A 16,916-nucleotide genomic window follows, 5' to 3' on the forward strand; every position below is an offset into this window, starting at 1 on the left:
CACCATCGGCAAACAATTGCAGATTGTTAGTACCCCCTGTACCAACTTGCCTAATTTTCATCTCAACTACATGTAACATTGCTTGTATATTTAATGCACTCAAGTGTCATGCACCACAAAATCTGTGTGAATGTGCAAATGTCACTGAAATAAAATATTTAGTGTTAAATTGTCCTTGTAGTGCCACATAATTTTGAGAGTTTTCTCACTTGAAAAATGTTAGCGTGGGAATTTATATTTACTTGACATAGTGCACATGTTTTGTGAATACCCTAACTATGTGGGTCATATCAGTTGTAAAGTAGTACCTGAAGCAGAAAATCTTCAAAAATGGTTTATTGTAAAATTAAGAGCGATTCAACGAAATGAATGAAAGTTGAGTAATATATGAGATTTGCTATTAGTTAAACATTGGTCTTGTTTCTGCGATTGCTACTTTTGCAGGTATCTTCCCATTGTAATTCTTTATGTCCATCCTAGCACCAGCCATCAGCAGTGCCTTCACAGCTTGTACATTCGTTTCTGCAGCCCAGTGGAGCGGTGTCTTCCCCCAACGATCCCTAGCATCTAGAGGTGCTGATGCCGCTATGAGCATACACATAACCTTCAGGTCAAATATCCATGCGGCGAGGTGCAGAGGCGTCTGCAGACACGAGTCGGTGGCTCTGACGTCAGCTCCAGCATCGAGAAGGCACTTGACAACTTCCACTTCCTTCTGTAGTACTGCACAGTGCAGAGCAGTATTCCAGAGAGCGCTCCTGCCATCAGGTGGTGCACCCATGGCCAGCAGCTGCCGTACCTCAGACACACTTCCTCTTCTTGCTGCCTCTGCCAGACGCAGTCCCAGGGATAAGGTCCTGCAATGCACAGTATATTGATCCATCATTTGCTGCAACAATAACCACATGGCATAAATACAGTACGCAGAGCTGGCACACACAGCTGTTGCTTTTTGTGTTGAAACAGCACATCAACTTAACTGAGGATGATATTTGTATAAAAAATAAGAGCAACCTATAAGAACCTGGATTAGCGCTCCAAATATCACCAGTTTTCTGTTATGTTAGCAGGTGCTTCGTGTCTCCATTTCTTCTGCAGACTTTCTGAAAACTTTCTGGGATTTTACATCTTCCCCTGTCTCCTTTTCCTTCTCCACACCCATCAGGGACTGTTTTTACCTATCTAAGACTGTTTTCACATGCCCCCCTCCTCCTCCATATACAAGGCCTGTCTAGAAAGTATCCGACCTTTGGCCATAAAAAAATGATTCGAATACCTGACGGGATTGGGACCCTAATCTCCTTCAAACTAGGCCCCTTGTGGTTGTGCACACTTAGCCCACCGATCCTTCCACTGCCAGAAACACCTTTGGAAGTCTTCTTTTGGAATTATGTTCAGCTCAGTCGTCGTTTTCCACATTATCTCTTCTCTATTCTCAGAACAGGGTCCTTTCAGTGGCGTCTCCAATTTTGGTAACAACCAGAAGTCGCAAGGAGCCATGCCTGGAAAGTATGGAGATTGGCGAACGGCTGTAATTCCATGATTGGTCAAGAAATTTTGGATCAAGTGGGATGAATGTCTGGGAGTGTCGTCGTGATGCAGTTGCTGGTTTTTCGCTGTTCATGTGCCTGGCCTTTGGCGCCGAACGGCGTTACGGAGTCGCCAGAGTACTCCTTTCTCACTGTTTGCCCTTCCGGTGTGCATTCGTGATGCACAATTGCACGGACATCGAGGAAGACAGTCAGCATGATCCTCGGTTTTGCTTCGCACCTGCCGCACTTTCTTCGGCCTCTGAGACTCGGGATGCTTCCATCGCGACGCCTGTCTTTTTGTTTCTGGGTCGTACCCGTACACCCGTAACTCATCTCCAGTTATCACGGTGTTCAGGACCCCAGGATAAGTGCTGGTGGTGTGCAGAAGGTCCTGTGCAACGTCAAAACGGAGAACTTTTTGTTCCAGAGACAACAACTTGGGCACGAATTTCACAGCCACTCAGTGAAATTTCAAATAATGACGCAAAATTGCATGTGCCGAATCTTTACCCACCTCAACCTCTCGGGCAATCTCGTGCACGGTCAACTGACCATCTGCCTCCACCAAGTGCAGCCTCTCAACAACAGCTGCACTCCGAGCAGTGTGGACACTGACAGAACGCTGGTCGCTCTCCACTGTCGGGCGGCCATTTTTGAATCGGTTGAACCACTCATTAATTTGTGTCGAACCCATCGTACCTTCTCGAGACAGCTACTAAATCTTGAATTGTTTCGCTTTGAAAATCAGCAAGCTTTGAACAAAATTTGATGCAGTATCTTTGCTCAACACGTTGAGTCATCTTGAGAGAATCGGTAATCCGAGAACACGTTGTGTAGAACCTCACTCAGCGACTGACGTGCTGGAAAGCGGGGAAAAATTTCACGCATGCGCATAAAGGTCTCTCTTCCTTCACTGTGTTCAGTGGCGCCGCGCTATCGTCCCTATTTTGCGGGGGAAAAGAAACCAAAGGTCGAATACTTTTCAGACAGACCTCGTACAGTACTTGCCCCATATAAAACGTGCCTTGTTGTTTTCCTGTGATTCTCGTTTTTGTCTGTGATGAACCGGCGCTATAGCCATCATTTTTAGCACGATAGCGTCAGTGTTAGAAATGTGGCTAACAAGGGAGCCCACAACAGTGGAAGCACGGATTTACTTCAAGTTTTGTACATCTTTAGTAGGCTATTAAAACTACATAACGTGGAAGTAGGAAGATGCACTGCCCTGGCAATTCCACGAAAGTCGCAGCTAATTAAGCAACTGATGTATTGCCGGACGTTTAGAGTTAGAGCATCGTAACACGAACGTGTATTACGTGATGGTTCGAGTGTGACTCAAAGCTTCACTTCTGTAGTACGACTGTAAATTCTGCGATATTCAAAAGATTTGCACCTATACTAATCGTTCTTGCTGCAAAAGCAACGCCTCACCACTACGCAGGTTAACTGCCAAATAGAGCCTGGCTGTGTGTCTGCAGCGCGAAGCATCAAAAAAGTGCAGAGTAGTCCCGGGTACCTTACCACACTGCGTGTATAAGGGGTTTTGCAAATCACGATAGTGGTATTCTTTCAGCAGAATTCTACGCATTTCTTCGTTTACTTGTGGATACTTATAAATAATATTTTAATTTCATTAAAGTAGTAAGTAGTCAAATAACATGAAATTCATTAAAACTTCATGCAAATACACGTGGTTTTTTTAAGTTATTACCTCTCAAATGTCATAAATTAAATAATATGACCGGTGACAAAAAATATAGATACAAATTAAGATTGAGCAGAAGTCAACAATCACTTCATACACATTTGTCATATGAGGCTTCAACACTGACCCCTTACCCAACATAAAACGTGCCTTGTTGTTTTCCTATGATTCTCGTTTTTGTCCGTGATAGACCGACGCTACAGCAATCATTTTTAGCACCCTAGTGTCAGCCCTACGCACAGATACATGTTTTAAAGACATACTAAAGGTGTACAATGTTTGAAGTAAAGCTGTGATCGCAATATCGTGGCCTCTCTTTGTGAGTACAAAGTCTGTATTTCCCACATTTATATACACACATTAGCAGATAACCGAATTTCACTTTTAGTGAGACTGCATGCGTCAGATAAGTTCAATTTGAAATTCTGCCTTACAGTATTTTATGGTTCTGCTAGTTTTCCCATAATCCTTCACTGACTGTGTCAAGCTTTGTGCATACTGCGATATCGCGAGTTTTTGAACAATTGTTAATCGGTGAAGAATTTGTACCATATCGCCAATTCTAACTTGGGCTTCCTGCTAAATTGTAGCCCGAGTATCCTCATTCAGAAACAGGTACTCCCTAATTTTATTTCATATTTACCTGGTAAAAGATATATTTTATAGAATTTTCAAATGTTTTCGAGTGTATGTAACGTATTTCGCAACATTGTGAAACGCAGCGGTGTCTTCTGTAAACTTCGGCAGAAATATGTTTTATAAAACTATAAAACCATCCGCCCCCCCCCCCACCCCCAAGGTTCTAGTGTAAGTACTTGCATGGGTAGCGAAAAAATTCCGTTTCTCCAGTCGACTGACTTCAGATCCAGTTTACAGTTGTGACAGACTTGTTGTCGTCGCCGTCTTCGGTCTGCAGACTCGTTTGATGCAGCTAGAAACTAGTGATAGGAACAACCGAATCAAAACTGTTGATTCAGTTGGTTGCTGTAAGACAGTCGACTCATTTCGTTGTTTCACGTATTGGTTCACTTATTAATTCATTATTTTACGTGAAACCAGTTTATGCGAGCTACCAAATATAGACTGATTCGTTGGTTTCAACTCAAACAACCACACTTTAGTATTTTAGTTGACTAAACTATGTATTCATTGTTGTGGGAGAAACCGGTCTTGTCATGATTTACAACTGATTAATGTAGTGCTGCGGACTAAGTTCTTCCAGCTGCAGTTAACACATAACTAATTATGCTGTTGCATTCCTGGCACTAGAAATTTGAGCATAAAAGTTGCATTTGGGATACAGGAAGAAGGAAAGAATATCGGCATATTTTCGTGACCGATGGCACTCCGTTTTGTTGAAATGGTGTGATAATGTCCATTTATTAAAATTAATTTGTATCTAGCACGTAATTATTTAGCTATTTATACATATGGAAGACAAACATAATGTGCTGAAAGTTATATTATCAGGTATGTATGTACAAATCATAACCATGCACACAACATGCCTGCATTTTACACCCCCTGAAAAGTAGCAGGTATAACATTTCACAGCCATGAAGAGGTACTATTGACTGAAAGAGACAACTGGAACCACCTGACCCTTGCCACATTCAGTTCTGAGGAGAAAGTTTCGCTCGTTTTGGCACTGTTAAACTATTGTAATCGGCTGTACTCTTGTTTTAACTCCTGTCACTGCTATTGTCTTTTTTATATTTACTTTTTAATGAGGGAAATAAGTAGCAATTTGTTCAGTTTTTGTCGATGTTTAGAAATAAGCGTTTACTTAATCGTGAACTTTGAGACTGGATCATAATGCTGCAATGCTCAGTAGCATGTGAACAGAAGAAAGCATATGATTGGATACGAAAGATTCCTCAAAATGAATTCAGTGTGGTATATAGTACTGCAAACATGGTTCATATCCTGAAAGTGTATCAAAGAACTTCAAAGAAAATTAATAAATAAGACAAATATTTCTCGCGAAAAAAGTGCTTCCAGCAAGTGACTAAGCTTGAAAAGCGCAATTAAACAAATTATGTCATCCCAGAATTTACCGAAAGAGAATTATCTGTGACGGGTGAAAATCGAGAGAGAGAGAGAGAGAGAGAGAGAGAGAGAGAGAGAGAGAGAGAGAGAGAGAGAGAGAGAGGCGGGGGGGGGGGCAGAAATACAATTACTGTTGATAAAAATGTTTCATTTGTTTAAACATTAATTTAAAATGTAGCCCTAGGTATTATACTTTTAAAACTTACCAAGTATTGATATTTAATACCAGAAGTAAGAAAAATTAGATAAATATATAAATTTGAAAAATACTTCGTTTTTAGAAATATATTTTTTATTTTCTCTTTGAAATAGGATACGTTATTTCGCTTCAAGAAAGGGGCAACCAAAAAAGATACGTTATTTGTGTCTAAGAAAGTTGGCAGCCCGTCATAGCTCACGTACAACCAAAAAGGCTAAAGAACTGCACAAGTGAAAATACTCAAACCTGTTACGTGAATGTGTTTACTCAAAAGCTTGTGTCAATCGATTGTTTCACATTAAATGAAACCACTCAAACCCGGAAATGGATGATATGCATTCCTATAGCTGAAGTGGGCACAGAGATACGTTTTATTTGGTTGCTTCATTCAAATGGAAAACTATCTGTACGAAAAACAACTGACTGGCCAATCCCTTTTTAAAACCATTCGGTTGACCCATCACTACCTGAAGCTGAACCAGATGTTCAGAGGTCATGCACAGATGACTCAAATTTTTGCCGATGAAGGACAGCACCAGATGATGAACTAAAATGATGGGCTGCTGGCAACTGACAGCTCGATGGCCGATTGGCACTGGAAGAAAAGGTTCATGGAGAATCAGACAGAGTTGATGTACGAGGGTTTGAACTTTAATAGTGGCAACTATTTATTGACAGCTCGTACAAAATAGAGCCGTGTTTCAAAGTTTTGCCGACCTTCAAAGTAGTCACCAGCGTTGTGTATAAGGCGTTGCCAGCGACGTGGAAGTCGTAGGGTACTCTCAGCGGTGCCAGTTGTGTTGACAGTCCGAGCGGCGCGGTCTGTTGCCCGACCAACTTGTAGCAGTTCTGAAGCGGATGTTGTGAAGTATTTCCTTCAGTTTAGAAATCGAGCTGAACTTGCGAGGGCTTAAGTCAGGGGAGTGCGCGAACACACGTGCAAACAACCAAAAATTTAATTACATAATTTTTCTCTTTAGAGGAGACTATTAGAGCTTAGTGACTATCCCTCACATAAGGGTGTACAGTAGCTGTTCCTGATGGCTAATCAGGTGAGCTAAATTAATTAACGAGGTTGTACACTAGTCAGTTCCACATTGCCACATACAGGGTGGTGCACGAAGTGTGTTACCATTTTGTTTTTGAATATAAACTTTATTGTCAATACAATCTGAAAGGAACATATACTACGATGAAGACCCGTCCACGGAGATTTGTTCAAACTCAGCACATGCTCAATATGTCCATCTCGTTTCCTAACTTCTTTCAAACGAACACTGAAGTTAGTGATAACCCTACGGCACATGTCTTCCGTAATTTCACTGCAAGCTTGAAGAATAAGTCTTCAGAGCTCTATTAAATCACGTGGACGTTTCGGGAAATTTATTTCCTTTAGGTACCCCCAAAGAAAAAAGTCACATCGATTGAGGTCTGCCGGTCCAAGTGGCCGAGCGGTTCTAGCCGCTGCAGTCTGGAACCGCGAGACAGCTACGGTAAAAGGGTTCGAATCCTGCCTCGGTCATGGATGTGTGTGATGTCCTTAGGTTAGTTAAGTTTAACTAGTTCTAAGTTCTAGGGGACTAATGACCACAGAATTTGAGTCCCATAGTGCTCATAGCCATTTGAAGCATTTGATTGAGGTCTGGGCTACTGGGGGGGGCAATTTTGTCCGCCATTGAAGTGACCTGGAAACCTGAGTGAAATGATCCGCATGTCGAAATGCTCGGGTAAAAACTCCAACACAGTGTTTGCAGTATGTGGCCATGCTCCATCTTGCACGAACCACTGCGTGTTGAAGGGCAAGGCAGTAGGAAGAAGTTGTGGTATGAAGCTATTGCGGAACATGCTCAAATAACGCTCGCTGTTCACTGTTTCTTCAAAGAAAAAGGGAAATTGCTGCCCACACTGTAATCCTCGGAGCATAATGTTGTCGTTCATGAAGCACTTGTGGGTTTTCAGTGGCCCAAAAGCGTACATTTTGTTTGTTAACCACACCGCCTAAATGAAAATGCGCCTCGTCTGAAAACCAAACGTTGTTGGAGTTTCTTCCCTATCCTCCACGCACTGAGCAAACAGCAGTCTGCTGCTTGTGTTCGTCAGTGCGCTTCTGTGCACAGGTCATCTTGTATGGGTATATACGGAGGTCACTTTTAAGAATGCGTTGAACGGAGCGTCTGGATATTTCCACTTGCACTGCTGCCTTTCTACACGACTTCCCGGGACTTGTCTGTTTAGCAACTCGTACCGCTTCAATATTCTCCGGCGAACAAACAGGCTTAGGCCGAGGTCGCTTCGCTTCCAATACTGTTCCTTCCTGGACAAATTTATCGTACAACCTGTGGATGGTCTTCTTGTAAGGGAGTAAGGGACCCATCATGTGTTAAACTGTTGTCGAAAACGCCTGAGAGTCACAATAAGGCTTTTCGTTTGATGAAAAAGTAACACAATTGCTGATCGTGAGTCTTCCATTGTCAGCCATTGCTGCTTACTAGTCTCCTAACGGTAGTATCGTGAATTACACTTCATTTTTTTAAAATTATTTACATGTCAAGTTCCGTAGGGCCAAATTGAGGAGGAAATCTCCAAGTTCATGGAACGTGTCAGTACATGAAGTTACAACATAAAAGTAATAACACATAAAAATAAATGTTCATGAACCTGACAAAACGTCTTTCCATAAGTTTAAGTAAACGCTATCAGCAACACAAAAGAATCAGCTTAATTTTTCAAGGAACTCCTCGACAGAATAGAAGGAGTGACCCATGAGGAAACTCTTCAGCTTCGATTTGAAAGCGTGTGGATTACTGCTAAGATTTTTGAATTCGAGTGGCAGCTTATTGAAAACGGATGCAGCAGTATACTGCACACCTTTTTGCACAAGAGTTAAGGAAGTCCGATCCAAATGGAGGTTAGATTTCTGCCGAGTATTAACCGAGTGAAAGCTGCTTATAGTTGGAAATAAACTAATATTGGTAACAAGAAACGACAATAAGGAATATACACATTGAGAGGCCAATGTCTAAATATCAAGACTCGTGAACAGAGGTCGACAAGAGGTTCGTGAACTCACACCACTTATTGCCCGAACAGCCCGTTTCCGAGCCAAAAATATCCTTCTAGAATGGGAAGAGGTACTCCAAAACATACTACCATACGACATAAGTGAATTAAAATATGCAAAGTAGACTAATTTACGTGTCGAAGTATCACTCATTTTTGATACCGTTCGAATAGTGAAAATGGCAGTATTAAGTCTTTGAACAAGATCCTTAATGTGGGTTTTCCACGAAAGCTTACTGTCTATCTGAACACCTAGAAGTTTGAACTGTTCAGTTTCACTAATCATATGCCCGTTCTGTGAGATTCAAACGTCAGGTTTTGTTGATTGTGTGTTCGAAACTGTAAATACTGAGTCTTACTGTGATTTAACGTTAGTTTATTTTCTACAAGCCATGAACTGAGGTCATGTACTCCACTATTTGAAACCGAGTCAATGTTGCACACAACATCCTTTACGACCAAGCTAGTGTCATCAGCAAACAGAAATATTTTAGAGTTACCCATAATACTAGAGGGCATGTCACTTATACAGGGTGTTACAAAAAGGTATGGCCAAACTTTCAGGAAACATTCCTCACACACAAAGAAAGAAAATATGTTATGTGAACATGTGTCCAGAAACGCTTACCTTCCATGTTCGAGTTCATTTTAATACTTATCTTCAAATCACATTAATCATGGAATGGAAACACACAGCAACAGAAACTACCAGCGTGACTTCAAACACTTTGTTACAGGAAGTGTTTAAAATGTCCTCCGTTAGCGAGGATACATGCATCCACCCTCCGTCGCACGGAATCCCTGATGCGCTAATGCAGCCCTGGAGAATGGCGTATTGTATCACAGCCGTCCACAATACGAGCACGAAGAGTCACTACATTTGGTACAGAGGTTGCGTAGACAAGAGCTTTCAAATGCCCCCATAAATGAAAGTCGAGAGGGTTGAGGTCAGGAGAGCGTGGAGGTCATGGAATTGGTCCGCCTCTACCGATCCATCGGTCACCGAATCTGTTGTTAAGAAGCGTACGAAAACTTCGACTGAAATGTGCAGGAGCTCCATCGTGCATGAACCACATATTCTGTCGTACTTGTGAAGTCACATGTTCTAGCAGCACAGGTAGAGTATCCCGTATGAAATTATGATAACGTGCTCCATTGAGCATACGTGGAAGAACATGGGGGGCCAATCGAGACATCACCAACAATGCCTGCCCAAACCTTCACAGAAAATCAGTGTTGATGACGTGATTGCACAATTGCGTGCGGATTCTCGTCAGCCCACACATGTTGATTGTGAAAATTTACAATTTGATCACGTCGGAAAGAAGCCTCATCCGTAAAGAGATCATTTGCACTGAAATGAGGATTGACACATTGTCAGATGAACCATTCGCAGGAGTGTACCCGTGGAGGCCAATCAGCTGCTGACAGTGCCTGCACACGCTGCACCCGGCACGGAAACAACTGGTTCTCCCGTAGCACTCTCCATACACTGGCGTGGTCAACGTTACCTTGTACAGCTGCTACTCCTCTGACGCTGACATTAGGGCTATCGTTAACTGCACCAAGAATCGTCTCGTCCATTGCAGGTATCCTCTTCGTTCTAGGTCTTCCCCAGTCGCGAGTCATAGGCTGGAATGTTCCGTGCTCGCTAAGACGCCGATCAATTGCTTCGAACGTCTTCCAGTCGGGACACCTTCGTTCTGGAAATTTGTCTCGATACAAACGTACCGCGCCACGGCTATTGCCCCGTGCTAATCCGTACATCAAATGGGCATGTGCCAACTCCTCATTTGTAAACACTGCACTGACTGCAAAATCACGTTAGAGATGAACACTAACCTGTCGATGCTACGTACTGCTGCGCTTGATGCTAGTACTGTAGAGCAATGAGTCGCATGTCAACACAAGCACCGAAGTCAACATTACCTTCCTTCAATTGGGCCAACTGGCGGTGAATCGAGGAAGTACGGTACATATTGACGAAACTAAAATGATCTCTAACATGGAAATTAAGCGTTTTCGGACACATGTCCACATATTTTCTTTATTTGTGTGAGAGGCATGTTTCCTGAAAGTTTGGCCGCACATTTTTGTAACACCCTGTATAAATAAGGAACTCATTTCTTTTTCCAAGCTCTGCTGATACTGCTGTAGAGATCCCAGAGGGATATCTAATGTATGTCTAAATTGTGAAAGAAACAATTGATAGCACATTTCGTGCGCCAACCTGTAGGAAGGTGACGATTCAGTCCCGCGTCTGGCCATCCTGATTTAGGTTTTCCGTGATTTCCCTAAATCTCTCCAGGCAAATGCTGGGATGGTTCCTTTGAAAGGGTACGGCCGACTTCCTTCCCCATCCTTCCCTAATCCGATGAGACCGATGACCTCGCTGTTTGGTCTGTTCCCCCAAACAACCCAACCCAACCACCCTGTAGACTGGCACCTTTCTACATGAAGCATACAAGCACAGTTTCTGAGGACATGTTTGGCGTTGTACTGCGACCAATTGATTGTAGTATGGGGAGCTTTCAAAAACACACACACACAGACGTTATCCCAACCTGTTTTCCATCACCGCCGGCTGTGGTGCTGGCGGCAGAAGGCCCGCCAACTGGCTGCAGATCTCCGCTGCGGCGTCTGCATTGCCCCTCAGCAGCTGCGTCCAGCCAGTGGTGGCCATCACCGCAGGGTGGCTCGCCACAAACTCCACGGCAGTGGTCTTGAGAGCCGGACAGCGGTGCAGAAGGGCGAGGCCGGCGGTGGCGGCGGCGTTGTCCACGGTGATGTCCCGTGCCAGCTGCTCCTCGCACTTCTTCTTCAGCAGCGGCAGACTGTACTTCTCGGCGGCCTTCAACAGCTCGGGCGCCAGGCTCCCCAGCTGCGGCACTGCCTCCGTGTACACGAACAGCAGCATCTGGCGCACTACAGCTTCCTGCATGTCGGTTATCTCCACGCGCCGGCTCAGGGCTTCGCGCATGTCACTCCGCAACATGGCGGCAAAGACTGGGCTCCTCGCTGCCAGAATCAGACTGTGGGCCGCCAACTCCGAGTCACCGACCACCAGCGTCACGTCAGCGCCATCCCCGGACTCCATCAGCGCCTGCATGTCACTTGCAAAGCTGCCTTCCTCACGCTTCGTATCCGCCATTTAGGTCGAGCCTGAAAAATACGCAGCGCATCAGCGGTGGTATTTTTCTCAGTGATGTTGTACAGCAGGGGTCTCTAAACTACGGCCCGCGGGCCGAAACCGACCCCCGTTAGCTGGCCGGACATCCCTGGTATCCGGCCCGCTACTGGACAGTTGTGCGACTGGATTGGTGATTTCCTGTCAGGGAGGTTGCAGTTCGTAGTAATAGACGGCAAATCGGCGAGTAAGACTGAAGTGATATCAGGTGTTCCCCAGGGAAGCGTCCTGGGACCTCTGCTCTTCCTGATCTACACTCCTGGAAATGGAAAAAAGAACACATTGACACCGGTGTGTCAGACCCACCATACTTCCTCCGGACACTGCGAGAGGGCTGTACAAGCAATGATCACACGCACGGCACAGCGGATACACCAGGAACCGCGGTGTTGGCCGTCGAATGGCGCTAGCTGCGCAGCATTTGTGCACCGCCGCCGTCAGTGTCAGCCAGTTTGCCGCGGCATACGGAGCTCCATCGCAGTCTTTAACACTGGTAGCATGCCGCGACAGCGTGGACGTGACCCGTATGTGCAGTTGACGGACTTTGAGCGAGAGCGTATAGTGGGCATGCGGGAGGCCGGGTGGACGTACCGCCGAATTGCTCAACACGTGGGGCGTGAGGTCTCCACAGTACATCGATGTTGTCGCCAGTTTTCGGCGGAAGGTGCACGTGCCCGTCGACCTGGGACCGGACCGCAGCGACGCACGGATGCACGCCAAGACCGTAGGATCCTACGCAGTGCCGTAGGGGACCGCAACCGCCACTTCCCAGCAAATTAGGGACACTGTTGCTCCTGGGGTATCGGCGAGGACCATTCGCAACCGTCTCCATGAAGCTGGGCTATGGTCCCGCACACCGTTAGGCCGTCTTCCGCTCACGCCCCAACATCGTGCAGCCCGCCTCCAGTGGTGTCGCGACAGGCGTGAATGGAGGGACGAATGGAGACGTGTCGTCTTCAGCGATGAGAGTCGCTTCTGCCTTGGTGCCAATGATGGTCGTATGCGTGTTTGGCGCCGTGCAGGTGAGCGCCACAATCAGGACTGCATACGACCGAGGCACACAGGGCCAACACCCGGCATCATGGTGTGGTGAGCGATCTCCTACACTGGCCGTACACCTCTGGTGATCGTCGAGGGGACACTGAATAGTGCACGGTACATCCAAACCGTCATCGAACCCATCGTTCTACCATTCCTAGACCGGCAAGGGAACTTGCTGTTCCAACAGGACAATGTACGTCCGCATGTATCCCGTGCTACCCAACGTGCTCTAGAAGGTGTAAGTTAACTACCCTGGCCAGCAAGATCTCCGGATCTGTCCCCCATTGAGCATCTTTTGGGACTGGATGAAGCGTCGTCTCACGCGGTCTGCACGTCCAGCACGAACGCTGGTCCAACTGAGGCGCCAGGTGGAAATGGCATGGCAATCCGTTCCACAGGACTACATCCAGCATCTCTACGATCGTCTCCATGGGAGAATAGGAGCCTGCATTGCTGCGAAAGGTGGATATACACTGTACTAGTGCCGACATTGTGCATGCTCTGTTGCCTGTTTCTATGTGCCTGTGGTTCTGTCAGTGTGATCATGTATCTGACCACAGGAATGTGTCAAAGTTTCCCCTTCCTGGGACAATGAATTCACGGTGTTCTTATTTCAATTTCCAGGAGTGTATATCAATGACCTTGCTGACAATTTGAGCAGTTCTCTTAGGTTGTTCGCAGATGATGCTCTAATTTACCGTCTAGTAATGTCATCCGAAGACCAGTATCAGTTGCAAAGCGATTTAGAAAAGATTGCTGTATGGTGTGGCAGGTGGCAGTTGACGCTAAATAACGAAAAGTGTGAGGTGATCCAAAAGAAATCCGTTGGAATTCGATTACTCGATAAATAGTACAATTCTCAAGGCTGTAAATTCAACTAAGTACCTGGGTGTTAAAATTACGAACAACTTCAGCTGGAAAGACCACATAGATAATATTGTGAGGAAGGCGAGGCAAAGGTTGCGTTTCATTGGCAGGATATTTGGAAGACGCAACAAGTCCACTAAAGAGACAACTTGCACTACACTCGTTCGCCCTCTGTTAGAATATTGGTGCGTGGTTTCGGATCCTTCCTAGGTGGGATTGACGGAGGACATCGAAAGGGTGCAAAAAAGGGCAGCTCGTTTTGTATTCTCACGTAATAGGGGAGAGAGTGTGGTAGATACGATACGCGAGTTGGGATGGAAGTCATTAAAGCAAAGACGTTTTTCGTCGCGGCTAGATCTATTTACGAAATTTCAGTCACGAACTTTCTCTTCCGATTGCGAAAGTATTTAGTCGAGCCCAACCTACATAGGTAGGAATGATCATCAAAATAAAATAAGAGAAATCAGAGCTCGAACAGAAAGGTTTAGGTGTTCGTTTTTCCCGCGAGCTGTTCGGGAGTGGAATGGTTGAGAGATAGTATGATTCTGGTTCGATGAACCGTCTGACAAGCACTTAACTGTGAATTGCAGAGTAATCATGTAGATGTAGATGTGTTTGAGGTGGTGTTTATACTGCCAACAATTGAGTTTCGAGGTCTATCGCGACCAGTACACCGCGACATTGTCGGAGCTCTGTCTTTACAAGGTTAAACTTGTGGCTATCCATAATAAACAGACAGACCATTCTCCGTGCGATGGTGAAAAAAGAGAAACGGTTAACAGACTAGTTTGGCGAAAACATTTTACGTAAAAAATTCTTTGCATTTTATTCTACTCACGCGTCTGGTGCAGGTCTCTCAAGTGGACGCCACTTCGGCGAGTAGCCTTAGTAGCCAGTCACTGTGGAAGACGCTTCTTAAGCGAGGTCTCACTTTCTTTAAGTATTTCGATTTTCAGATTTTCCTTGTCTCTTCGAATTCAAACTTGGAATTGTCCCACACCTACTAGTCCAGCGCATAAAACACTAAAAAATTCGCGAGACAGTCGCAACAGACACAATCACGGAACTATCAAATATACGCTGTGGCTCTGCTACTCGCTACAAGGCTACGTAACTAAACTTATTGTGTGCTGCGAATACATAGAAAGATAGATCCATTATCATTTAGCTACAAAATAGCAGATCAGAAACTGGAAGCAGGTAATGCCATAAATTATCTGGGAGTACGCATTAGGAGTGATTTAAAATGAAATGATCGTATAAAGTTGATCGTCGGTAAAGCAGATGCCACACTGAGATTCACTGGAAGAATCCTAAGGAAATGCAAACCGAAAACAATGGAAGTAGGTTACAGTACGCTTGTTCGCCCACTGCTTGAATACTGCTCAACAGTGTGGAATCCGTACCAGATAGATAGAAGAGATAGAAGAGATAGAGAAGATCCAACGGAGAGCAGCGTGCTTCGTTACAGGATCATTTAGTAATCGCGAAAGCGTTACGGAGATGATAGATCAACTCCAGTGGGAGATTCTGCAGGAGAGACGCTCAGTAGCTCGGTACGGGCTTTTGTTAAAGTTTCGAGAAGATACCTTCACCGAAGAGTGGAGCAATATATAGCTCCCTCCTACGTATATCTCGCGAAGACCGTGAGGATAAAATCAGAGAGATTAGAGCCCACACAGAAGCATACCGACAATCCTTCTCTCCACGAACAATACGAGAGTGGAATAGAAGGGAGAACCGATAGAGGTACTCAGAGTACCCTCCGCCACACACCGTCAGGTGGCTTGCGGAGTATGGATGTAGATGTAGATTCTTGCGCTCCTTGAAATAACAATGCGTTGACATACTCTACCTCTGTTACGTCTTGCAGTAATAGTGTTGCTAACAATGATTTTGAGGTTTCGTTAACTTTGCAGGACGCCTTCGTGAAGAATGTGCAGTGACATACTTTTTTGTCGGTGAAGTTCGTCAGAATAAAATATGGCAGAAATTCCGTGAGGTACGTCCACCAATCAAAATTGTGCAATTAAATAAAAATCCTAATTTGTTTCAGTCCTAGGTATTCCCACAACCTTATATTTTTGCGCCTTCATCTTATCTTTAGCCATACATTACGGTGACCATGGAGTGCTAGGGTTCTTTAATCCCACTAGGTAGATCTTGGCCCTTATGACTTCGTGGAGGAGTCAATGTGGCCAACAGACTAAAACGTTCTGGAGACTCCTGCTGTACAGCAGTTTGCACTTCCTTCTGTTAATGTATACACAGTCTGAGCCGTGCCACTCTGGTGGTTTACCTTTCCTGCCACGGTCAGGGCGGTAAGCAGCGCCCTCTGGGGCCTGCGCGAGGAGTAACGAGGCGAGGTCCTGTGGTGTGTCTGTGTGTGTGCGCTCCGGGCCGTGGCGCAAGACGCTTGTCGGGTTGACACAGCGACTGTGGGACCGGACCTATCGCACGGAGATATACGAGCTGGCTCTGAACGGAAGGCGCCGTAGCAAGCAGCGGGAAGCGGGAAGCGGGCGCCCTGTGATTTGAGTGAAGGAGTAACGAGTTTTGCATTGGATGTCCCAGTGGTGCCCGAGAAATGCGGCGGCTGCTCGAGGAGAAGAGAATTGGTAAGAGCGTGTGTCCACGCTCTTTTACGACCGATGTTGCTGCCTGCCATTATAAACGGGTGAACATCAGGCGCTCGTATTGACTATACTGGTACTGGTGATGTAAAATTACATTTGTGATTGAGTCTCACTTGTACTGTGACAATTTAGAGGCGGAAACTGTGGTGGTTTCATTAGGTCTAGTTCTTTGCTGCGCAACTAAGGGAGTCAGTTTGTAAGGTGTCAGGCAAATCCAACACCTTACATGAAAACCCTGACGTGATAAGCAAATCCAGTAGTATGTCACATAGCTCCGAATAAATCGTGACATTAAATTAACCAAAGTAATACGAGTAACGAGTGAGCAAATGGAATACCACAGACTAACACAAGAATGCCTAAATGCATGTCGTACCTCCCCACCGTGAGGCAGACGCAATTCCGAGGGGAGAAACGAGGACAGAAGCCGAGAGCAGAACCGTGTTAAGCTAGATAAGGGAGGGGCTGGGCACCCACGCCGCGAGCCTACCTGTACGACTATACAACCCGCACGTTTTAGCGTGAGGCTTTTTCGCGTCTCAGGTACGTCAAGGACCACCCCCAGCCCATGTTAAAAGCTAGAGCCCTCCAGAAAAGCAGTATAGATCTTACGATAACACAAAAAGGGCCACTACCACCC

The 16,916-nt window shown here is 45.4% G+C and overlaps 1 protein-coding gene across 2 annotated transcripts in view; it reads right to left on the bottom strand.

Moving 5' to 3' along the window:
- Positions 1-318: 318 nt before the first annotated feature.
- Positions 319-16,916, bottom strand: part of LOC126295351 (speckle-type POZ protein-like) — a 155,444-nt gene continuing 138,846 nt past the window's right edge. For both annotated transcript variants that reach the window (XM_049987819.1, XM_049987818.1), the window contains 2 exons: positions 11,110-11,707; positions 319-857 (listed from right to left, as the gene is read on the bottom strand). In XM_049987819.1, the coding sequence (XP_049843776.1) occupies positions 401-857; positions 11,110-11,696 (1,044 nt within the window). In that variant the 5' untranslated portion in view covers positions 11,697-11,707 and the 3' untranslated portion in view covers positions 319-400. The remainder of the gene's footprint in view (positions 858-11,109; positions 11,708-16,916) is intronic.

This window comes from Schistocerca gregaria, chromosome 11 (genome assembly GCF_023897955.1).
Source record: "Schistocerca gregaria isolate iqSchGreg1 chromosome 11, iqSchGreg1.2, whole genome shotgun sequence".
In the NCBI taxonomy this organism is placed as follows: Eukaryota; Metazoa; Arthropoda; class Insecta; order Orthoptera; family Acrididae; genus Schistocerca; species Schistocerca gregaria.